The sequence below is a fragment of the Dendropsophus ebraccatus genome, chromosome 2 (genome assembly GCF_027789765.1).
Source record: "Dendropsophus ebraccatus isolate aDenEbr1 chromosome 2, aDenEbr1.pat, whole genome shotgun sequence".
Taxonomy (NCBI): Eukaryota; Metazoa; Chordata; class Amphibia; order Anura; family Hylidae; genus Dendropsophus; species Dendropsophus ebraccatus.
Window position 1 is genome coordinate 187,443,696 of NC_091455.1, and position 25,468 is coordinate 187,469,163.

Below are 25,468 nucleotides of genomic sequence, written 5' to 3' on the forward strand. Positions count from 1 at the left end.
ATACAGCTCCGCACATACGTATTTTGTTTAATGGTTTCCTAGGCAGTGGCCAACACTTTTCCCATACAAAGCTAGAGGCAGATAGTCTGTTTTACGTTATCTATATATTATCGTGACATTTACAGCTCGTTGACTATGTATACCGAGACTGATGAAAATAACCTTCACCAAAAGTGGGAATACAGTTATAAAGTGTTAGGATGGAATTATACGTGCACTTTTTTGTGTTCACTCGAATGCAGATTACTTGACATGACATTGGTATAACCCCTGTGTTCTGTGTGGGCCACTGGATATCTCCAGCACCCCCAAAATTTGGGGACTTTTTTATGCCAAGCATTTCAAACAAAAAGAAGAGATGTAGAATTGGCTGGCGGCTAAAGTGTCTCTCTATGTCAGCAACTTGGCCTTTTCCTGACTTCTATAAATCAAAATGAAGATAGCCACCGTGACTCCTATTCTCTGAATAGGTAGCTCTTAAAGTGGTACTCCACAGAAAAAAAAGTAGTAGCAGAAAGTTATACAGAGTTGTAAATTACTTCTTCCAATACCTATTAGCTGCTGTATGTCCTACAGGAAGTGGTGTTTTCTTTCCAGTCTGACACAGTGCTCTCTGCTGCCAACTCTGTCCATGTCAGCAACTGTCCAGTACAGGAGAGGTTTTCTACTGCTCTGGACAGTTTCTGTAAGACTAGGTTCACACTGCGTTTTTGCAATCCGTTTTTTTTTTCATCCATTTTTTGCAAATAATGGATCAAAAACTGATGAAAAAATTTGTGTGCATCCGTTTTGATCCGTTTTTCCTTTGACTTCCATTGTAAAAGAAAACTGATCAAAACGGGTCCGTTTTTTTTTAACGGACACAAAAATAGTGTCAGCTACGTTTTTGTATCCGTAAAAAAAAAAAAAAAAAACTGATCCGTTTTTTTTACAATAGAAGTCAATGGAAAAATGGATCAAAATGGATGCACACAAATGCATCTGTTTATTTCATCCGTTTTTTTTGCAAAAAAAACGGATGAAAAAAACGGATTGCAAAAACGTAGTGTGAACCCAGCTTAACAAACAGGTGGCAACAGAAAGTATCATGTCAGACTGGAAAGAATACACTTCCTGCAGGACATACTAGTCCACAAAGCCTTGTGTTTCTTTTTTACCTCTGTTATACTTGCCACACGCTACTACATTTACTGATATGTTTCTGGAAGATCGGTGGAAGACCCCACAGAGACAGAGATCAGCTGCTGCTTTAAAAGTTATCCAACTACTAGAAAGCGTACTCCTCACATTCACGTCCATAGGAGAGCTGTCCCCAGGCTCACTACAAAGTATGCTGATGAAATACCTCCTGGGGGGCTGCACATGCTTCTGCTCATGTCAGAGAGTTTGAGATTTTTCTTAACCTCTTGTTGACCTAGACATTTTCATTTTTGTGTTTTTTTATTTTTATTTTATACATCTACACAACCATATCAGGACTTACATTTTGCCAGAAAATATACAACAAAACAGGAAAAGGCCTGTTATCCTTATTCTGTGAGTCAGTACGATTACAATGATACCCAATATATATTTTTTGTTTACTTACTTTTTTAAAAAAGGGATTTTTTTGGCGTAAAAATGTGCTGCATCACAAGATCAGTATATTATAATTCCGATAACTTTGTTCTTCATCTACAGTACTGTGTGAATTTTTTTCTTTTTTTTGTGCAAGCTGTAGTTTTTTATTGATACCCTTATAGTGTATATTCCATTTTGGGTTATTCCATTGTTTTCTGGAATGTGACCCAAAATCTGTAGTTTTTGTATGAGGAGAGGGGGCATGTATCATGTGCAGGTTTTTTTTTTTTGTTTTTGTTTTTTTTCAGCAGGCAGAATTTTTTTTGTGGGCTGCACAAAATTTAACATTTGTTGCGGAAAAATTATCATTAGGTGATTTTTTTACCTAAACAACTTGGCTAAAAAAAATTATGTTAGTGGAGCAGTGGAGGACTGCAGTGCAATTTGTTGCACAAAAATTAAAAAAATCATCTTCCCTCCTGGCACAAAAACTGAGAAATCGGGAACGTGGCATAAATTGTAGAAATTTAGCTAATTTGCCTTGATAAATGTTTGGGATCAATAACATTATATTTATTACTATGGACAACTCCGCATGTGGCAATTCCAATAATGTTTATGGTTTTTTTTTCAGATTTGCAAAATGGGGTTATATTTTTAAAAGTATTTACTTTTTTATAGTTGTTTTTTATTTGTTTGCCCCTCTTGTATAAGAGATTTTGATTGCTTATACTTTTAAGCACATTACTTTATTGCATTTAACTGATAAATCAGTGATCTACTAGTGCAGGCTGTAATAGTTAAGTTCAAGGCGACCAAGGACTGTAATGGTAGCCCATCCACATCCCGCAGTTGCCTTGTAGAGGTGCTGATTGAAGCCCTGACAGTGAGGGCAACTGTCAAGCAACCTCCAAAATGCCACAATTGCTATTGACCATGGCATTTAGAGGGTTACATGACTGGCATGTGAGTAATTTCTGATGTTGGTCAGTGACAGTGAGTGTTGGCTGCTGATACCAGCTGATATCCCCATCCCTGTCTTAACTCCATATTCCCCTGTGCCTTGTTTTGCGTAAAAAAATGTACTGGTTGAGATTAATCTGTTCTCCCTACGGATATATGCACACAGGTTCTTGCAGAAAACTCCACGTGGAATCCGCTACTCGCTCCCCCATACTCCCACTTGAAGTTCCAACCGTCACATAGACTCCATTATATACTTGGGCGGATTCTGTCGTCCGCCCAAAGAATTGACATGTCAGTTCTTTAAGAGGACAGTGGAATCCACCAGATCATAGAATGGAGCCGGCAGAGAGGGAAGCGGCGACGAGTCGAGTCAAATTACTCTGTGGTCATATACCCTAAAAATGGATAGTGCTGAAAGTGTCCGGCAGCTATTCCTCTAATATCACTCTTATTGGATACTGCTAAAATATAAGGCACAATACACACAACCTCACATGAAGTATTGTAATAGTACTACTCCATAGCAACAGTTTTGTGTGAGAAGACAGTGAAAGGGTTCTCTACAACAGTGTTCCACAAGTCCAGTCCTCAAGGCCCAACAACAGGTCATGTTTTGAGGATTTTCTTAGCATTTCACAAGTGATATAATCAGTGCATCAGGTATTCTCACAGGTGTTCTTTGTATGGGATATCCTCAAAACATGACCTGTTGGTCATTGGAGTTGGGGGATCCCTGCTCTATAAGATGAACCCTTCTCTGAAGAAAGTTATCAAGAGATGAACGCAACTCTGTGAGCATGCTTGAGTCCGATCGTTCGGCATTTGAACACCGGTGGCTGAAGAAGTTGGATATCGCTCCCTATGGAGTCCAGGACAACATGGATACAACCTTTGGCTTCTTCAGCCAACGTTATTCAAATGGGAGTCTAGTTGATAAAGCTGTTAATAGCAGAGAACATCCCCCATTACGTTACCATCGAAGATTCTTGAACAGGAAACTGCCTATGTCAACATACCCTTAGGGGTGAAGCTTGTGGTTTTTCTGGTTTTGGAGGATGTTTGATGGAAAGATGGTTGATTCACTGCAATTGCCAAATGTGTAACGAGAACAAATCTTATTCTTATAGTCTGTGATGACTATTGTGCTTCATAATAAGGAAACCTTCTAGAGAAATCTACACGTTTATTAGAGGCTGTTAAAGGCCAGGCCTTCACTTTTATTACCTTACTTTTGTGATTTACGACTGTTAAGAGAAGTTTATGAACTTGCTAGTAAACTCTTAATCCTCCATATGTCGGCACTTAAAACAACACTAAGTGCTGGTCGTGTTTTGCTGGACCAAGTTGAAACCACACTGTTTTACAGGTAGAATTTTGCAGTCTTGTGCTTAAAGGGGTTGTCCAGGCTTAGAAAAACATGGCTGTTTTCTTCCAGAAACAGCACCTATCTTGTCATCGGTTTGGGTGTGGGTTTGCAGCTCTGTTTTATTGAAGTGAATAGAGTTGAATAGTAATACTGCTTACATCCTAAAGACAAGGTGGTGCTGTTTATGCAGGAAAGTAGCTGTGCTCATTTCTTATGGATAAACCTGTTAATAATTAAGGGCTAGTGGCAAAGAACTGCGGGGATCCTTTAAGGGCCTCAAAACTAGCCGCAACTTACCTCATCTCATTTCTGTTCTGATCACTTATTCAGGCTCCAGTTGGCATCTCGGTCTTCTTCTGAAGTGGATATCATGTGACAACTGCAGCCAATCAGCAGCATTAGAGATCATGGGCCATATCTTTCCATTATAGCTCCCATCATTGATCTATGATGCCAGGAGTATGCCTTTTAACCTTGGATGCTGCTGATTGGCTGCAGAAGTCATGTGATGTCCACTCTAGAAGGAAGACCAGGGTGCTGGCTGGAGTCTGAGCAGGGAATCGGTGTGGGATCGGTCAAGGTGAGTACCTGCTTGTTTGTTTTTTAAAGCGTTTTTTAACGTAATTTAACTTTATATGAAACTAGTAATTGCCTCAAGTGTCAACCAAATATAGGAGAATATAAAAAATAAGCTGTAAAATATTCACTGCTGCTCAGCACTGTCTGTGGCATTGTATGTTGAATGTATTTCTGTTTTAGGATGACCCAGAATAGGCCATTGTAACCTTCAGGCCAGAATGTGATTAGCCATAGACGTGAGCCCTATAGCCATCAATGCAATCCCTCATTGTAATTACAGTTTTTACATACCAGTGACTGTACTAATAAAACTGTCTACCATTTAGAGAAAATTAGGCTAGCCCTTTTAAATGACCTGGATTCCGGTATTGATTACGAATAAAATGTGGTTAGAGTGTATTTATATCACTGTGACCTAAATTACAATCTACCTAAACTATTAACACACAGACGGTAGTAATGTTCATGTTTTTTATTTAGCACGTAGAGTAAACATCCACTGTGCAGGGAGAAATATTGAAGGTCTGAGTTCACAACTTCTCAGAGAGTTGTGTCCATTAAGGAAATAACACTGGAAATGTACGTCTCACAAAGAATTTGTTCCTTTTAAAGGAGGACACACAAAGTCTACAGAAAGGGGGAGATTTATCAAACATGGTGTAAAGTAAAACTGGCTCAGTTGCCTTTAGCAACCAATCAGATTCCACCTTTCACTTTCCAAGGAGTCTGTGAGGAATGAAAAGTGGAATCTGATTGGTTGCTAGGGGCAACTGAGCCAGTTTCACTTTACACCATGTTTGATAAATCTCCCCCAAAGACTTTACATAAAGACTGGTTAATGTGAACCTTAGAGGTATGCCAGAATGGCTACGAAGCATTGTAAAGACCAAGGTGTACATCAATCCATGGTTATACAAGTCAAAAAACGAGGTTAGTTGTCCTAGTAATAGGAAGCAGCACCACTCTTTTCCTTCGTTTTGGTGTGGGTTTTGCAGCTCAGTTCCATTTAAGTGAATGGAGCTGAATTGCAATACCACATACAATTATCCACATAGGGGGAGATTTATCAAACATGGTGTAAAGTGAAACTGGCTCAGTTGCCCCTAGCAACCAATCAGATTCCACCTTTCATTTTCCAAAGAGTCTGTAAGAAATGAAAGGTGGAATCTGATTGGTTGCTAGGGGCAACTGAGCCCATTTCACTTTACACCATGTTTGATAAATCTCCCCCAAAAGTTCTGTGTGACGGCCAAACCACAATGGTCTCAATCCCAAAATATTAAAAATACCGTAATACCGTCTACACAATCTTTGGAAACCCACCTATATGTTTCCGTTGTAAAAATCTTTAAATCTTTTTTGTATGCAAATAGAAACGTAACAATAATAGATGTAATTTGTGCTCAAAAGATAACCCAGTAAAAAGTAACCATCTCAACAGAACAAATGGGATTTGAACTCAACACATAGTAATTGCCCTATGCCCAGATGCATAAATACTAAAAAACATATATAAATTCATAATGGTGTAACAGAAGTAAACCTTACAATATCCGATCCTGCACACCCCACTACAAATAGTATCAGCCCCTCAATAATCGGCCCTGCACCGTATCACATGTATATAACCACCATTGTTGGAATCTCGCATGAGTGCATATATTATCCTATAGTACGGTCTTATCCATATTGAACTGGAGAGATGGCGACCACCCTAACCATAGGACAGGGGTGGTGCTGTTTTTTTCAGGAAAGTAGCTGTGCTCTTCTGTTCCTGGATAACCCCTTTAAGATCACTCCAAAAGCACAATGGGTAATCCTAAAGGCGGTAAGAAAGAACCCAAAGGTAACGCCTCAAGATATACATAGATTGAGGTTTTTGCTGTGTCTACTGTTGGGCCCTATTCACACATCCGTAGGTGTCTATAGAGCCGTCATCCGTGCCGCAAAAAAAAAAAAGCACAGGTCCTAATACGGACTACAAATTGCTACATGGACACACCAGTAGATCTCTATGGGATCCGCAATATGCATATAGTGACATAGTATTAAGTACACCCTTTCAGAAATACGGATGCAATATGGATCCAGTACGGGCAACTTTTTGCTGACGAAAAACAATTCAATTGAAAAATATACTGACATGTGAAAAGGGCATTAAGGTAGGGCCCCAAGAGCAGTCAGCCACATGCAGCCGAAATGTGTCACCTCATTCACACATCCGCAAAATTTTTTCGTAATTGCGGATAAATTTTAGATCCCATGTTTTCTATGTGCGTGTTCACATAATTCCCGTAATTGCGGCACAGAAAAACGATAGAGGTCTATGGGATCTGCATTTTTGGGGCCATTACTGACATTATCTCAGTAACAACAAATGCGGATCTGCAAAAATATAGCCTTAGGGTCATATTACTCGGGCAGATGAAGGCTCGATCAATATTGTAACCGAGCGCAGATCTGTTCGGCGCTCGGTTACTGGGTCTATTACACGGCCAGATAATCGTTTAGCTTGGGCTGCACAGACATCGTTAGCAATGTCCGTGCAGCACTTGCCAAAACAGTTTACAATTTACCTGTCCTCCCTCCTGGTCTTGCCCTGCACCCTGTATGCATCCCAGCACTACAGCTTCAGAGCGGCCTGTCTGGGTTGACAGGCCGCTCAGCCAATCGCTGGCTGGGACCGCCGCGGCCAGTCATTGGCTGAGCGGCCTGTCAGCTCAGACAGGCTGCTATAAAGCTGCAGCGTGTGGTGCTGGGAAGCATGCAGACTGGAGAAGACCAGGTAAAGTATTAACTGTTTGGGCTGTTATATGTAGCGATGCACAGTCGGCAGCTGATGATTTTAGGTCTGCTGATGATCGTTTCATCAGCTGATCGTTGACTCTTACATAGGCTGATTCGGCCGATTATCGCTCTGTGTAATAGAGCTCTTATTGTCCATTTACACAGAAAGACTATCTGACAGATTATCTGCCAAAGATTTGAAGCCAAAGCCAGAAACAGACTATAAACAGATCAGGTCATAAAGGAAAGCCTGAGATTTCTCCTCTTTTCAAATCTATTACTGGCTTTGGCTTCCAATCTCTGTCAGATAATCTTTCTGTGTAACTGGACCCGTAATGGTAACATAGTAACATAGTAAATAAGGTTGAAAGAAGACAAGAGCCCATCAGGTTCAACCTAGGGAAATCCTACTGTGTTGATCCAGGAAGGCAAAACCCCCCATGAGGCAGACGACAATTGCCCCATCACAGGGAGAAAACTCCCTCCCGACTCCAATGGCAACCAGAACAATCCCTGGATCAACGTATCACCGGAAATCTAATGCCCATAACTTGTAATATTATATTGTTCAAGAAAAGCATCCAGGCTTCCCTTGAACTTATTTAATGAATCATGTGGCAGAGAGTTCCACAGTCTTACCACTCGTACAGTAAAGAACCCACGTCGATGCTGATGATGAAATCTTCTTTCCTCTAGACGTAGAGGATGCCCCCTTGTCATGGTTACAGACCTAGGAGTAAAAAGATCACTACAAAGATCTCTGTACTGTCCATTCATATATTTGTACATTGTGATCAGATCACCCCTAAGAAGTCTTTTTTCTAGCGTAAATAACCCTAAGCTTGATAACCTGTCCTGGTACTGTAACCCACCCGTTCCCTTAATGACCTTTGTTGCCCTCCTCTGCACCCGCTCCAGTTCAGCTGTGTCCTTCTTATATATCGGTGCCCAAAACTGTACACAGTATTCCATATGTGGTGTGACCAGTGATTTATAAAGAGGCAAAACTATGTTTTAATCTTTAGCATCTATACCTCTTTTGATGCATCCCATTATTTTATTAGCCATGGCAACTGCTGCCTGGCACTGATCACTAAAGTTGAGTTTACTGTCCACCAATACCCCCAGGTCCTTTTCGGAAGTAGTTTTACCCAGTGTTTTATTATTTAGCACATAACTGTACTTATTATTTCTACAGCCCAAGTGCATAACCTTACATTTTATCCACATTAAACTTCATTTGCCATTTCTCCGCCCAAGCCTCTAGCTTCTCCAAATCCCTCTGTAATATGATATTATCCTCCTCTGTACTGATTACTTTACCCAGTTTAGTATCATCTGCAAAAATGGAGATTCTACTCTGTAGCCCCTCAACAAGATCATTAATAAAAATATTAAAAAGAAGTGGACCCAACACTAACCCCTGTGGTACCCCACTAGTAACTAAAACCCAATCTGAATATGTTCCATCAATGACCACCCTCTGTTTTCTATCACACAACCAGTTACTTACCCATTTGCATACGTTTTCCCCGAGTGCCAGCATCCTCATTTTGTAGACCAACCTTTCATGCGGCACAGTATCAAATGCCTTTGAAAAGTCCAGATACACAACATCCACAGCCTCCCCCAGGTCCAGTCTATAACTTACCTTTTCATAGACGCCGATTAGATTAGTCTGACAGGACCGATCCCTCATAAATCCATGCTGGTGCTGCGTCATAAGATTATTTTCACTAAAATACACCAGGAAAGACTGAGATTTCTCCTCTTTTTAAATCCATTCCTGGCTTTGGCTTCAAAAATCTGTCAGATAAATCTTTCTGTGTAAACGCACCACTAGTCTAACACAAAAAACACTAAACAATAAGAGGCCACTTCAAAGAAAGCCACCAAAACATTGTGAGCATCTTATAGCATTAGCCTCAGATAAATCAATCTTGGGGTCATCCTTTTTTTTTTTTTTTTTTTTTTTTAAGAAATTAAGAAATCAATCTAGAATCCAGGGTTCACTTACTTTTTCTTTCAATTGTATTATTTGGCAGAATATTGATGGTTTATAAAAAGAGAAGCAAGTGACCATCCATTTCAGCAGGACTATGTAGTATGACCTCTTTAGTATTAATATCACACACTTATGTCGGAGTGGCAGGTGAATGCCGATTTGTTGTTTCTGTTGCACTATTCTGGGCCCGGTGCCAGTGATTCTTCCTATTCCTCAGCTTCCCCGGGAAATGATTCTCATTTGCCTCTAACATATATACATGTGCCTGTGCTCAGCACTACATTGAGTTTAGTTTAAACTCTGGATGGTGTCTAGAATATTCGGACTGAAGCCTTGGGAAGTCCTTGGACACATGGCTTGTTCTGGTGTTAGTGTATCAGTGTAATGCAGTTATAGCAAGCGAGTACATGCTGTATGAATACTGATCTGGCTGTGCGCTCCTAATCAGGGGAACATTGTGTTCTGCGTGATGCATCCACAACTATTCGGCTGCTTAGAAGATACTAGAAATGGAAATGTAAAGTAGTCTGAGGATTCTAAAGCACAGATCGGTGGATGTCAGTTTTGTTATCCTGACCGTTATGGTTCTGCTGTCTCGTAGCACAAATGTATTAAGGTGCATTAAACCTAAATTTATTTTATATGCACTCTATTATTATGTATACAGACCTAGAGAAAGAGGAGTGGCTGCACCTTACACCTATGGCTGACACTAATGCCTCTCGGCTACATTTAAAAACCAACGCCAGAATGTTGGTATATAATTTGATCAAACCATATTGCCTCATGTACCGCGTGCAGGTCTTCTGGCACACATGAGTCCCTACTCTGAAACAACACTGTTGGTGCGTTGGTAGTAACACCTTGTTCACACTTGTGTTGCTTGGCGGCCACCTTCTCCGCCGGCAGGGTGTGTGGGGGGGCCCATGGGGTGTGGTCCTGTGACAGTGGGGTTGCAGGGCCATTCTGTGGCTTCCCCTCCCCTGTTGGCGGTCACTCACCGCCACAGTGTTGTTTTAGTGTAGGGACTCATGTGGGCTAGAGGACCTGCACGTGGTACATGAGGCAATATGGTTTGCTCAAATTATATACCAACATTCTGGCGTTGGTTTTCGAATATAGTTTAGAGGCATTAATATAGACCATGGGTGTGAGGTGCAGCCACTCCTCTTTCTCTAGGTGTGCGCTATTATTATGTATGTCAGCAACAGTTTCCGGTTTTCAATAGGCACCAGTGAAGACAATGCAATTTTTCATCAATGCTTTACCAGGATCCCATCAAAGTTGGGCTCATGTGCATGGCTGTATTTCATGGCCGGACCTTTTTTCTTGGCTCTTGTCTGACATACAATCTTTATCTTAAAGTGGTTATCCAGCGCTACAAAAACATTGCCACTTTCCCCCTACTGTTGTCTCCAGTTTGGGTGGGGTTTTGAAACTCAGTTCCATTGAAGTGAATGGAGCTTAATTGCAAACTGCACCTGAACTGGAGACAACAGTAGGGGAAAAAGTGGCCATGTTTTTGTAGCGCTGGATAACCACTTTAATGCTGTTTCTGGAAAAAGCGACCATGTTTTTCTAAGCCTGGACATCTTTTATTCTTCCCTGCGTTGTTGGTAACATGAGTCTATGATTAAAGGGAGGGTGAACATGTAAACTCCAGGTTGTTTTTAGTGGGGCAAGGCAACACCACTGAGCCACCTTCCTGCTGTCAATCATCTCCATCTAGTGCCCCCATAGGCTTATAATGGAACAAAAAGAACAGAGATTGATGAAAGCAATGGCTCGTTCTCCTGATCGGTCACAGTCTGAACACTCAAACCCTGACCAATAAAACACTCGATATGTCTACTACAGTAACATTTTAGAAAAGAATAAAAAAAGCACCACTTTCTGTCACAATTGTTCCCTGTACTGTCGCTAGTGGTCTATGTTCCCTTATATTTACTTGTTTGTTTTGTGCTGTTTTTTTATTCCTAAAAGGGAAGAAGTAGATGTAACTTCAGAAAAATGCTGAACAGAATCCAGAGCAAATATCACAAATGTAAAAATAGCAAAACGTGGTCATAGGCGAGAGCAATGCTCACACAAAGAGGCTGCTGGATTTCTAGCAATAGGTTTATAGAACATTCGTAATGTAAAGTATATTCTAGTGTGTTATATATACACTCGCAAAATATATACATATATAGCCTCCTAACTGGAGAGGATATACAAAAATTCCATGAACCCAGTATTAGTAGGAATTAGTGATTCTCAAATATTTTAGGTTATTGGACAGTCATAGCGATGTATATGGAATTAGGTGTGAGAGTAGAGATCCTTAAAGGAAAACAGACCCAAATATAATGGTGATACAAGACATAAGGCTACCACTTCCTTTCTTTTTTTAAGAAGTCTCATTATTGGGTTTTTTGGCCTTTTACACAAGATCCCTGCGATCAGCTGATGGTCGGCGCTTGTTTCAGGCAGTAATGACCGTGTAAGTGAACCGTCCATCTTCTGCTTCTGAAGTTCAAGGTTACCATGCAGTTCTGTTCAAGATTGTAACGTTTTCAGGATCGTTAAAACATGCATCAAAGGCTTTTTACTGTGTGTTTGAGCTTTTTTTTTTTTACTTTTTTTTTTTTGGACTAATAACAAAGAAACAACAACGAATAAAAGGCACTAAGTACAAGAATGATACATTCATAAAATAGCCGGAACAGACATACCACATATAAAGAATGCACAATAACATCATGTTCAAAACAACGCTAAGTGCAAAGGGAGGCACACTAATAAAAGGAGAGTAGAGGGAGGAAAAACAAGCTATAATGTAAACAAAGGGTACATTATTAAACGCACGGACAAGTAGTATTTTTAAAGTGACATATACTTTAAATGATGTCGGCCAGACATTCGTTTGGAGACTATCTCTCCCGACACACATTTAAAAAAAGGGATCAAAACGGATCCATTTTTTTTTTATGGACACAAAAGTGAGGTTGACTACGTTTTTGTGTACGTTTAAAAAAAACGCATCTGTTTTTATACTTTTTTTTTATAATGGAAGACATTGGAAAAACGGATCAAAACAGATGCACACAATTGCATGCATTTTTGCAAAAACATGAAGAAAAACGAATTGCAAAAACATAGTGTGAACCCAGCCTAAGTCTTGCTGAGAAGCAGTGTGAGAACACTGAGAAATCCTATTGACTTCAGTGGGGTCCGTCAGATTTTCATTTCGTGTCCGTTTATTTTGCGGGATTTGAGCAGAGATAAATTAACACATGCAGTAATTTTTTGTCTGTTCACATCTTGCATGACACACTGAACTTCCAACATAGCTTCCTGATCAGAGACCTGGTGGAAGTGTGTGCCTAGCCTAATCTCTCTATTACACAAAGCAATAATTGCAGAATCAAGCCGATACGGCAGATAATCACTGCGTGTAATAGAGACAACAATCAGCCGATGAAACAGTCATCGGCTGATCATTTCTTTTGGTTTAGACCTAAAATCATTGGCCACCAACTGTGCAAAGTGTAATAGCGATGCACGGTGGGTGGCTAAAGATTAAAGGGTTATCCAGCGCTACAAAAACATGGCCCTTTTCCCCCTACTGTTGTCTCCAGTTCAGGTGCATTTTGCAATTAAGCTCCATTTACTTCAATGGAACTGAGTTTCAAAACCCCACCCGAACTGGAGACAACAGTAGGGGGAAAGTGGCCATGTTTTTGTAGCGCTGGATAACCCTTTAGGTAAACTGTTCATGCATTACCTCTCCGCCCTCCTGGTCTCCTCCTTCCTTCTACTCTCTTCCCGGTACCACGTGCTGCAGCTTCTCTTAGCTGACAGGCCGCTCAGTCAATCATAGGCCAGGACCTCCGCAGGTATGTGTTTAGAGACAATTTATTATCGAAACAATCAAGTTTTGTCTCTTAATCCAGAAGTTGGGGTTTCCATGGATATGAACATGCACTGAGAGCATAGTGCACACGACCCCCATTGGATCCAAAGGAGGCCGCTCACATTATGGTATCATTGTGTGCTTATATCTATAGAGACCTGGATTTATTGATTAGGAGAGAAACTGGATGCTGATTCGGCAGCGGGCCGTCATGGCAGGTACATTTTCACCATCATCTGCACAGTTGTGTGTACACATTAAAACGTGTGGAAGTTTATAGCTGTGGATCACTCTTATCTGCTGTATAAGTCAATGTAAATCTGTAATTCACTGCTTGTATGTACATAAAACCTATAGACTATGGTTCTCCGATTACTGAGCCATGGGGGTGTCTCCTGGTTTAATACTGACTCTCTTGCGGCTGATCACAAAATGTCATGGAGGTCCTATTCATAAGCAGCACCAAGCCGTGAATGCATTATGTTTGCTGAAAGGGTTTATGGGATTACCATTGATAGTCAGACTGAAGACCGGATGATCGCAGCGAAGGAAATATTTACTAAACCGTGTGCAAATAAAGGGGTTAAACACCAGCGTAGGCGTCTCCTTCCCGTCCTCTCTGCTGGTGCCTGCTGTAATTGTAGTCTACCCTTCACGGTTACTATGGTAACTAAGAATCTGAATCCTGTAGGCCTAGACCTAAAGATAGATGTATGTGTAAAGATGAAAAAAGTAAAAAAAAAAACAAAAAAAACCCCTTGATATAAAGATTAATGCTGGTGTACTGTAATCATTTACTAAACCTGCGACTGTAATTAGATGTGGCGGGATGATTAGTCGCATTGCAGCACCATGTCCTGGAGGGCCCGCATGTTGTCTGCGGTGTATGATGAAATCTGGTGCTTCATCATTATGACTGCTTGATTTACTCACCTTAAGGTGCTGAGATGTCTCGTGGTTTGGAGGACTTCTTACTAGTCATGTCTTGCACTTACCGTGCCTTTCCTGTTCTCGAGGAGACACCTTGTGAGCAAATAAATGGCAACCTGTGAATGCTAGAAGACGAATGGATAAAATATTCAATTGCACAATCCCTGCACAGAATCTCATGGAGTGTGCCGCCATATGGTCTTACATACGGTAGAGAGATTTGCTCCTATGCATTTACGATATTGGATGCATATGGATATACAGTGGGGGCCATAAAAATCTGTGCATGCCCTGTTACCATTTGGAGGTGGTAGAAGGCCATAGAAGACTGAGCAATCTGTATTACAAGTTAGAGGTGGTACAGGGCTGTAGAACTTTGTGGATGCTGTGTTATAACTTGAAGGTGGTCCACGGCCATAGAAGTCTGCACCAAGTTCCACAAGGTAGTCCAGGGCCATAAAAGTCTTGCATGCAGCATTTCAACTTGGAGGTGGCACAACAATGTAGAACTTTGTGCATGCCTTTTTACGACTTGGAGGTGCTATGTTCTTATGCATAAGCCTTACGGTGACCATACACCTTCAATAACTGATGACCAAACAAACATTCAACATAGCCAAGCGTTCCTGTGTTCTCTGTAGGGATGTGGGGGTTAAGCCACAGCTTGAGAGCTCTGACTGTGACTTCTCTCTCCCAGAACCAAGGGGTCAGGCAGTGTTTTTCTATCAAGCCTGACCCTTGTGTCCACTGATAGCATCTGTCGGTGGTCGTCGGGAAAGCCCCATACACTCTTTATAAGCGAGTAGCAGTGGCAAACAAAAGTATAAGGTGTATAGGGGCCTTTTAAATACAAACATCTGTTTTTCAGGGTCATAGTGATTTGTGCATGCTGTATTACAACCTAAAGGTCCTATGGGGCTATAGAAGTCCTGGCATGCTGTATTACAACCTTGAGGTTCTTTGGGGCCATAGAAGTCCGGGCATGCCATATTACAACATAGAGGTGCTATGGGGCCATAGAAGTCCTGGCATGCTGTATTACAACCTAGAGGTGCTATGAGGCCATAGAAGTCTAGGCATGCCATTTTACAACCTAGAGGTCCTATGGGGCCATAGAAATGTAGACATGCCGTGTTACAGCCTAAACTTTCTCAAGTCCTCCTAGTTGGAGGCTGGGGGTCCAATCTTTCTATTTATACACTAGTCCCACAGGTCCTAGGACTTGTGGGATTGTTGTATAAATATTACAACCTAGAGATCCTATGGGGTCATAGAAGTCTAGGCATGTCATATTACAACCTAGAGATCCTATGGGGTCATAGAAGTCTAGGCATGCCATATTACAACCTAGAGGTCCTATAGGGCCATAGAAATCTGAGCATGCCGTATTACAACTTAGAAGTGCTATGGTCTTATGCATGAACCGATGGTTCGGCAAACTTACAACCCTTGCTGCTTATGTCACCGACATCTGATTTTTTCCCATGCTATCATTTGTTATAACTCATTCAAAGCCATTATATTAGTTGTAGTGAATCAACCTGCATTCTCTATAGCCAGGTTATCCGATTTCCATATTAATGCATTCATATGGTGTGACCTTGATCGTGTGATATTGAATATGCTGAAAAATGAGAAGATTTTCACTGACTCTTTCAGGGTGGAGGTTCCTTGACCCCTGGGGCATTGCGTCTTTCTTACCTGCTCTTCGTATACTTTCTCAGTGTCATGAGTTATTTTATTACATATTCAGTAAAACAAATGAATTCCTTATATAAGTTAAACATGTTGCATCCTGCTAGCGGTTTAATAATTCATCAGTTATATAACGCCTGAGCCGTAAGTGCAAAGAACTATTGTATAGTAATTAGTTTTATTGCATTGCAGTGTTATATAGATTTTGCAATGGAAAAGCTGTCTATGATTGTATATGCTATCTGATTATTGTATATACCGTCTGACTATGATTGTATATGTCTGAAGCCCATTCTTCATTATGCAAAGCCTCCATACATTTAAAGCACATGGGGCTTCCTCCCAGCAGGAGCAGGCTGATCTATAACACTGATGGACACATCTGACAGATATGGGTAACCAGTCATCCGTATCTGCCAGTCCACAATAGAAGCTGTCACTCAGGAGCTAATGTACGTGCTACGTTGACCCTTAAACAATTACATTTTCTTTCAAGCCCGAACAATATGAGGAAATTACTGTTTGTTGAGAAATTAGGAGGCCGCTTATAGCCGTCTGAAATAAGCCATTTCTCCATGTATTCTCTACACAAATGTTTTTGCAAAAGTATTTAACTTGACAAGATTTAACAATATATATATATGGGAATAACCCTTTAAGAGTGTTATTTTTTTGTTACATTTAATCCTATTTTAGTTAAAAATTTGGCCGTGATAGAAAATACTGTCAATGAATGTTTGGTCTATTCCATGAAATGGGGTAATGTTGACATTGTGTTGAGTGAAACATTGGGGTGAGCAGATTGACTCTCCTCCAAATTGGAAGGGAGCAAAACCAGAATCTCCTACAAAAGGAAGAGTCACCCATGTGTACACCAAGGCAACCATATGACATCTACAGATATGTGATTGTTCCATTTGGAGGAAATTCTGATTTCTCTAGTATGCAATAGTTTTTCTTCTTCTGGACAAGAGAAAATTTGCATAGTTTTGTTCCCATGTAGCATTGCCTGAAAAATAAATCTCTATAACACAGTAAGTCTACCCCCTCTCCCACTGCGCACCATGGTAGTGAAACATACAAATAAATCCCGGGTTTGGCCCACCTCGCCTTGTCAATCACAGAACCACATTTATCTGCACATATAGCTTTAGGACCAGGAGCAGCACCTGGCGGTACTTCCCCAGGCTGCCTAGCAGCATATTCTGAAATCTGAACGTTTTCCAGATGAATAGATTTCTATGGGGTCATCTGTGTCGGAATTCGAGACAAAAATAGGACAGGCTCTATAATTTTTGGAAAATTTATCTGCACATACAGTTTTAGGACCAGGAGCAGCACCTGGCGGTACTTCCCCAGGCTGCCTAGCAGCGCATCCTGAAATCTGACCTGTTTCCAGATGAATAGATTTCTATGGGGTCATCTGTGTTGGAATTCCAGACAAAAATAGGACTGGCTCTATAATTTTTGGAAAATTATAGAACCTGCCCTATATTTGCTCATAATTCCGGATGCATATCCGTAAACTGGGGCTGGAATTCCAGATGCTTCCATAGACTTCTATTGGGTCATCATACTGAAATTCCAGACAAAGATAGCACGGGCGCTATAATTTCCGGACTGAAGGGTAACCATGCCTATAGGTCCAGAATGTATCCGGATTTCCTGATATAGAACCTGTCCTATCTTTGTCCAGAATTCCGGATAGCTACGGATGCACATATGGTAAATGGGTGGATTTCCGCATGCTCCCATAGACTTCTATGGGGTCATCATGCTTGAATTCCAGACAGAGATAGCACAGGCACTATAATTTCCGGACTGAAGGGTAACCATAAATATATACAGATTTCCTGATAAGAAATCCGGATATATTTCACGGACATGTGGCCTAAATCACGTTAGTACATTATATTATTTTTACTGCAGTTTCCAGAATGCTCTTCATGGCTCCTGTGCGGAAAGCCTTGGTTATCTGTTTAATGCCATATTATAACACAACATTTAGATATAATACATTTTTTACCCTTCTCTCCCTGTTTTTCCCCTTACAGGTGTAGCCGATGAACTAGCTCTTGCAGAAGAATGCAGACGTCGGGGACAGAACGCTTTGCCATCCAGCAGTAGGCCTTCCAGACCTCACAGACCACCTGCCCTTTCCAGGCACGGTCACAGCTACATAAGCGATGAGGAGGAGGACGATAGGCTGCGGGGCTCAAACCTCATTGGGGATTCTCACTTATTTTCCTCAGGTGCGCAAAAAGAGAATGGGGAAGGGGTTACAGTTGACAATGTGCACATCAGCCAGTCATGTAAATGTACAACACTGCCTGACAAAAAGCACAAACGCTGCTGCGTTCTGTTGTAATAAAACCAGGTTTCCAGGTCTTCAAACAAAAAGAGAGATGGATTTTACAGCAGTCATTAACAAAAGTCACTGTTCTTCAAGTGTCTTCCTGGGGATATCACGAGAAATTTTGTCCCCCTTATCTGCATTGTATACTTAGGATATTATTATAATCCATGTTTTTTTTTTGTATTTAGAAGTAAAAAAAACCCCAGCTATATATAATTGCATTTGTCCCATTTCCACAGTCATATCCCCGTATTTAGGTAGACATGTAAAAGATCACATGCTGACTGCCCGCAGCTACCACTAGAGGGAGACAACTCTATACAGTAGTAGTAGTAATAGTATTGAGTCCAGTGTAAACCAGTATACAGTAAGCTTCCCATAGTGGTGGCTGCAGAAACGGGTATGTTCTGTTCTGTATGTCTATGTAAGGGATTTGGAGCTGTGTTGATAAAGCAGAGCTCTGTCCAGTATGCAGATTTATAAGGAAATAGATCAGTACAGAATTTCCCCCAAAAAAAGGCTCCACTTCTGAATTGTTAATCTAAGAGGGGTTATCCAGGGCTAGAAAGACATAGGGGCACATTTATAAAGACTGGCATACACCTCTTAGTAAGGCACCTGGCACAGGCTTACCGATACAAATCATGTATCCTGATAAATTAGGTGTGGTAGGAGGCCACACCTCCTCCCTGCGTTGCCACGCCCCCAGCGTGCCCGTCAGGCGAGCTGGGGCTATGACTGACCCCTTTCCGTGGTGTACGCTTGCTCATTGATAAATGTGCCCCATAGTTGCTTTGTTTCAAAAACAGCATCACATTTGACATCTGTCCTCTTAAAACTATATTACAACTATATTATAATTTAAGTAGGACTGAGCTGCAATACCACACACAAACTGAGGACACGGGTGGCACTGTTTCTGTAAATAAGCAGCTATGTTTTTTATTATTCTTGGATAACCCCTTTTAAAGGTTCATATTGGCTAAACAAATAAAAGCAGTACTCACCTGCCTGATTCTTCTGCTGCTGCTATTCGCATTAGGTCCCTGCTGAACACCCTCTTCCTGGTCCCATCAGGACACACAGGAAATGGTTTATGGCAGCCATTGATTGGTTGAGCAGGCACTTCCTGTATGCTAGGATTTGACCAGGAAGCTGAGATCAGCAGGAACCTGGTATGTCTTGGAATAGAATTAGCAAGGGAGTCAGGTAGGTGGGTAACCTGTTTTTATTCATTCTATTAACCCCACCTTAACCCTTTAAAAAAAATATTTAAACCAAATAAAATAATATAAAATAAACCAAAAAATCCCTTTAAGCCTCCCTTTGGAATTCACAACATGTACTTACAGAGTTTCTCTACATAAACCCTGCACCTGATGCTGTGGATTCATTATTGATTTTATGGTATGTCCACAGTGTATACGCTATATGTGTGAACATACCCTTAATGAGGATATTACTAATAAGTGTATCCTAAGATTCTTACCCTGACGTATTTCTCTGACATGCAGCTTTGGAATAACACTGTGTTACTCAGTCGGTCTCAAGTCCTTGGCTTGGTTGTAGCAGAGTGGAATTGGTGTGTTGTTCTTGCAGTCGGCTTTAGCATGTCCTTTGTTGATATAAATTAATCCTAGCCGCCCTTAGAGCCGCGCAGTCTGGTGTAATCCTCTCCGTTGCTTATGATGGTTCTCGCTATTCTGCTCTATAACAACTCTACAAGACGCTCGCCAGCAGAATAAGAAGCAGCAGTCAGCAGGAGATCTTTCAGGCTGCAATACTTTGAGCGTTTCACCTTTTGCCTCATAACTCCAGGTGCAGAGGGCAGATCCAGACCTGATGGAGTTATGAAGTCATGTAATATATCAAGTGCCATAAACATCCAAATATAGGCGAGCTGACTGTATGTGTGTTTTATGGAGATGGAATAGATGCATAATTGCATAACATTAATACTAACTGGAGAAAAGGCATGGTACTGCATTGCCTCCACTTATCCTAACTCACAGTAATAATCCCTGCATGACATACTGTAATTCCCTGTACTCTGTGGAAGTATAGACTACCATGGCATATATCATGCAGTACAAAAGTGGGAAGGATTAGAGGTGCTGCGTGTAAATGAAAGGATATCATTCGTCAACTGTTAGTTCTTATGCGATTAGTATGGGCTTTTAAAATAAGGTTAGTTGACTTAAAGGGATATTCTAGCCAGCATTTATTACCTATCCAGTGGAATCCCCACTGATTGGCAGAACATCCCTGAAGAAGACGGTTGTTTCACTAAATGAGGACTGATCTGAAGAATGGGCAAGAGTTTAACTCGATGTGTTTTCTTTAAGGCACTAATAGGGTGCTATTCTACAGTCAATAGGTGTCCCAGCTGGCAGACCCCACTAAGGTTTATCACCTCGTTCATCAAATGGATAGGTGATAAATGTATCAGAAAAACCACAGTTCTCTCCAGCTCACTTAAAATATAATCTTTATTTCATATATTGTTAAAAGGCCGACGCGTTTCGGGCTGGCTTGCCCTTAGTCATGGCTCTGTTTCCTTGGGTATGTAAACGACTCGCGAATAAGGAGATCGCCACATTAATCATTTTGTCAGTCTTTGAGGACATCTTCACTTGTCCCTTCCAATAAGATTTAGGGGATTGAGAAGAAGTAGACAGACATGGCTACTTTGTGCCAACAGTAGTGTGCCATCGATGTCCATGGGTTGTGTGTAGTATTGCATCTCAGCTCAATCACTTTAACCCTTTGAGGACCAGGCCCAAAATGACCCAGTGGACCGCGCAAATTTTGATCTTAGTGCTTTCGTTTTTCCCTCCTCCCCTTCTAAGAGCTCTAGCACTCTCAGTTTTCTATCTACAAGCCATGTAAGTGCTTGTTTTTTACAGGAATAGTTGTACTTTGTAATGGCGTCATTCATTTTACAATAACCTGTATGATGGAATTCCAAATATATTATTTATGAAGATATAAATCGTAAAAAAGAATGCAATATGGTAACGTTTGGGGGGTTCCTGTGTCTACGTAATGCACTATATGGTAACAGCGACATGACACTATTATTCTATAGGTCAGTCCGAACACAACCATATGCAGGTTACACAGATTCTCTAATGTTATATATTTTTTTTTTTATGAAATCCTTTTTTTTGGCAATTAAATATTAATAAAATGGGCCTATTGTGACGCTTATAACGGTTTTATTTTTTCACCTATGGGGCTGTATGGGGTGTCATTTTTTCCGCCATGATCTCTAGTTTTTATTAATACCATATTTGTGAAGATCGGACGTTTTGATCACTTTTTATTGATTTTTTTTAATATATAATGTAACATAAAATCGGTAATCTGCGCACTTTTTCCCCTCTTTTCGTGTACGCCGTTTACCGGTCGCAATGACGCTTGTTATATTTTAATAGATCGGACAATTACGCACGCTATGGTATATTATATGTTTATCTATTTATTCATTTTTATATGTTTTATTTATATAATGGGAAAGGGGGGTGATTTAGACTTTTATTGGGGGAGGGGTTTTGGGGTAGTGTGTTAGTGTTTTGAACTTTTTTTTTTTTACACTTTTGAAGTCCCTTTGGGGGACTTGTACATACATTACTTTGATTTATACACTGATGAATGCTATGCCATAGGCATAGCATTGATCAGTGTTATCGGCGCTCTGCTCATTGAGCCTGCCTGTGCAGGCTCAGTGTAGCAGATCGCCGATCGGACCGCATGGAGGCAGGTAAGAGACCTCCAGCAGTCCGTTTCAACGATCGGGACCCCCGCAGTCACACTGCGGGGGTCCCGATCGGTAAGTGACAGGGGACTCCCCCTGTCACTTACACTTAAACGCTGCGGTCGCGCCGCGATCGCGGCGTTTAAGGGGTTAATGACACGCGGCAGCGCAATCGCTGCAGCGTGTCATTACCGGTGAGGTCCCGGCTGCTCACTGCAGCCGGCCCCCACCTCCTATGAAGCGCGCTCCGCTCCGGAGCGCGCTTCATAGCGGGAATAACACCCATGACGTAAGGTTACGTCATGGGTCGTCTGGGGACAGACTTCCATGACGTAACCCTACGTCCAGGGTCGTCTAGGGGTTAATGGAGCCAAGGTGCACTGCCAGACACAACTCGTTGGGTTGCTTCGGAAGATTATGTGGAGCGATCTGTTTTTTGTGGACCTGCAGAGCATTCCCAGCTCAAACTGTGGTGGACTGGTACAGTGGATGCAAGTACGTTAATGGTAAAATTTACGGTCAGTAAAGTTAAGAATCGCTAATGCTTTTTGCCCCCTTTTCTCGTATGTACATAATAAATCTTACAACCTGTCAAATTTTTCATGGATATTTTTTCCCTTTAGGACACAAAGAAGGAAGCAAGAGAAAGCGGCAAAAGCATCGAGAGGAGCAAAAGAAAATCAAGTCTTCCAAACCGTACCACTAATGTGAACCCCCAAGATCTCTATACCGTACACTGAAGAGCATCACCGTTCCATGGCCGCAACACCTATCTTTTTTCTTGTATATATATATTTCTATCTGAAGCTTTGTCACCTTATTAGACTAAAATAAAATGAAAAAAAAAAAAAAAAGTAGAAATGGCTCCAATGCTGGTGGCCCATCTTTCTACACACTGTGAATTAGTTTCCCTCTGCTGGTACCTCCATTGTGCTTAGGCAGTGTCAGACAGCTATGCTCGGCACAGGGAATCGTCTTCACTGGATGTTGGAGAGATTGCGGTGCCCTTGAGTTTGGTCGTTGCTTTTGTTATTTCCCAGAATTGTAAGGGGTTTAAATTATATTGTGGTTGCACTAGATATTTGTTTTTCCTTTTCCTTTTCTTTTTTTTTTTTTAGTGTATAAAGCAGTCGGTACATAAACATATATACAACATGCTTAGTAGTAATGGGGTTTCAGTTTGGCAGTAGGTAAGGTTTGCCAATGCTTGTTAAAAATTTTTAACTTGTGTACCCTGCCTTGGAAATAAATGTGCCACACTGATTCATGTGGAATATGGTCTGAGTTTTCATTGCGTCTTTCTTAGTATTCTGCTAAAATATTACAAAAGTCTAAGCCAACTATTTGGTGAAACTAGTACTTGAAGCTGGTCTGACATTTCAGGTTCTTTATTAGGATAAGCTGTGTGTATATGAGTGAAGATGATCAAACATCGGGATTTTGCAGGTTCAAGCGAACTCGAACCTTCTAGAACCTGCAGCATTTGATTCCCGATTCCCATTCCGTCAGGAAGGAGGAGACAGCTCGGGTACCGCCTGGAATTCCGGGATACAGCTTATTACCTAGGCTGTATCCCGGAATTTCAGGCGGTACTCGGGCTGTCTCCTCCTTCCCCACCGAACGGGAAGGCTTTGGGAATCAAATGCTGTAGGGTTCACTCAAACCCGCAAAATACCGATGTTCGATCATCTCTATAAATGAGGAGTAGCACTATTTGTGACCATATAGATGGCATTTCAGCTTTCCCCTCTGCAGGCTTCTTTTCTAATTTTCAGTTTTCTCTGATCTAGTGAGTGGATCTTAGCCTCTATGATGTCTCCCATACACTGCACACACACATAAGAAGGGATACTGCACACACACATAAGAAGGGATACTGCCCTCTATAGCACACCCCCAGAAGCTGCAGCAGCATGGAGAATATTATAGACTAAACTGTGAATCCAGCACTGGGATGATATGATTCCTTATAGATTGTCACTGTACCTCTCCAGCCACTAACCCCTCCCCTCTCCATAGACTCCTGGGGGCAGCTGTCACTTGATCCCTTTGTGAACTGCCCAATATAAGCAGTTTAGTAAGAGTGAATGATCAGTTTAGTACGTAGGGAGAGGTGGAGAAACCGTAATTATTAGTGTTTCTAGAGCGGGCACTAAAATGCTTGAGTAGTCGAACATTTTTCAATGCTCTAGTGCTCTACTTGAATAACAAACCCCTATGAAATCAATGGGAGACTCTAGCATTTAACCAGGTGCCCCCTGCTTGGCAGAGTGGAGGGTGCCTGGTTCACCTTCAAGGGATGTGTAAACGAAAATGTGCAGAATAAAATGCAAAATGAAGGAAATGCAAAAGGTTACACCAAAAAAACACTAGAACTTTGACTGTATGCTGTCAATTGACAACATACCGCCAGAGTTCTTAAGTGTCTTGCAGTTACATATTGCATTTTTAATTCAAATTTTTGGATATTTTGTTTACACATCCCTTCACGGGACGAAATATACAAAAAATTTTGAGAAAAAACGCAATATATTACTGCAAGGCACATTAAGATTCCAGCAGTATGATGTGGCTTGCAGTTACCCAAGCACTCCGATACTTGATCAAGCATACATGTTCAACACTAGTAATTATATGTATTATAAACAGGGCCGTTCTCTGCTGCCTGAGGCAAAACCAGTGCAATTTTGACAAACTAGCCCATGGATGAAGTTATAAAGAAAATCCATGGTATATTACCGGTCGATGCATTCAGGACCTATATGGCTAAAACAAAACTTGCGCAGAAAACGGAATGCTTCAAAGAAATGTCCATAGCCGGTAGTTGCCACTTCCTCAGTGCTGACTAATATATTAATGATACCCGCATGCAGTTGCCTGTAGTAGCTGTTTGTACACTGTACCTCAATGCGCCTTAACATTGTCAAGCACTTATATCAATGATTTCAGACTAAATTTATTTGCTTTGCTGCAATTTTGCTAAAACATTTTTTATTACTTTCAAAACAACAGAAAATCAATTTATGATGTGGAACAGTTGTCATTATACATGGCTATAGGATTTTAACAAAAAATAAATAGGACTAGCCTCTGTTCATTCTGTTTCTGTTCACAGCTCTTTTATTTCAATTATTAGCTATGCTCTTCATTTCAGTCTACTAAAAACTTTAGTTTAACTATAATTTTATCGGTGGGGGTCTGGGGATGAGAACCAGCGCTAGGGGAGAAGCCCATTTTTTTAGAGCCTTAGCTTCTCCCTGTCACCCAGACTTCCACCAATCAAAACCTTTGACTTGTCAAAAGTTTTCTGAAAGGACAACTACACTTAAAAGCAAATCTATACCCACTGACCCACCTCTCTACTGGTACAGTTCATTATATTAACTAAAGTCCTCTCCGAGCTTGTTTTTCAAAACACTTGTGGTGCCGTCTTTGGGGTGAAAAATCATCTTTTATTGTGCAGCAGCAGTGTCGATGACTGTACCCTAGGTCTGCGACATTTCTTGGCTCTTCAACTGCCCCTTCCCCCAGTTATAGTACCGCCCCTGGCCCGGATCTCTGCTGTACAACTT

At 41.1% G+C, this 25,468-nt stretch overlaps 1 protein-coding gene across 1 annotated transcript in view; it reads left to right on the forward strand.

The window, feature by feature from the left end:
* Positions 1-23,170, forward strand: part of DNAJB6 (DnaJ heat shock protein family (Hsp40) member B6) — a 66,032-nt gene extending 42,862 nt beyond the window's left edge. Inside the window, exons 9-10 of the mRNA XM_069958894.1 lie at positions 17,838-18,035; positions 22,520-23,170. Of these exons, the coding sequence (XP_069814995.1) occupies positions 17,838-18,035; positions 22,520-22,602 (281 nt within the window). The 3' untranslated portion in view covers positions 22,603-23,170. The remainder of the gene's footprint in view (positions 1-17,837; positions 18,036-22,519) is intronic.
* The last annotated feature ends 2,298 nt before the right edge of the window (positions 23,171-25,468 follow it).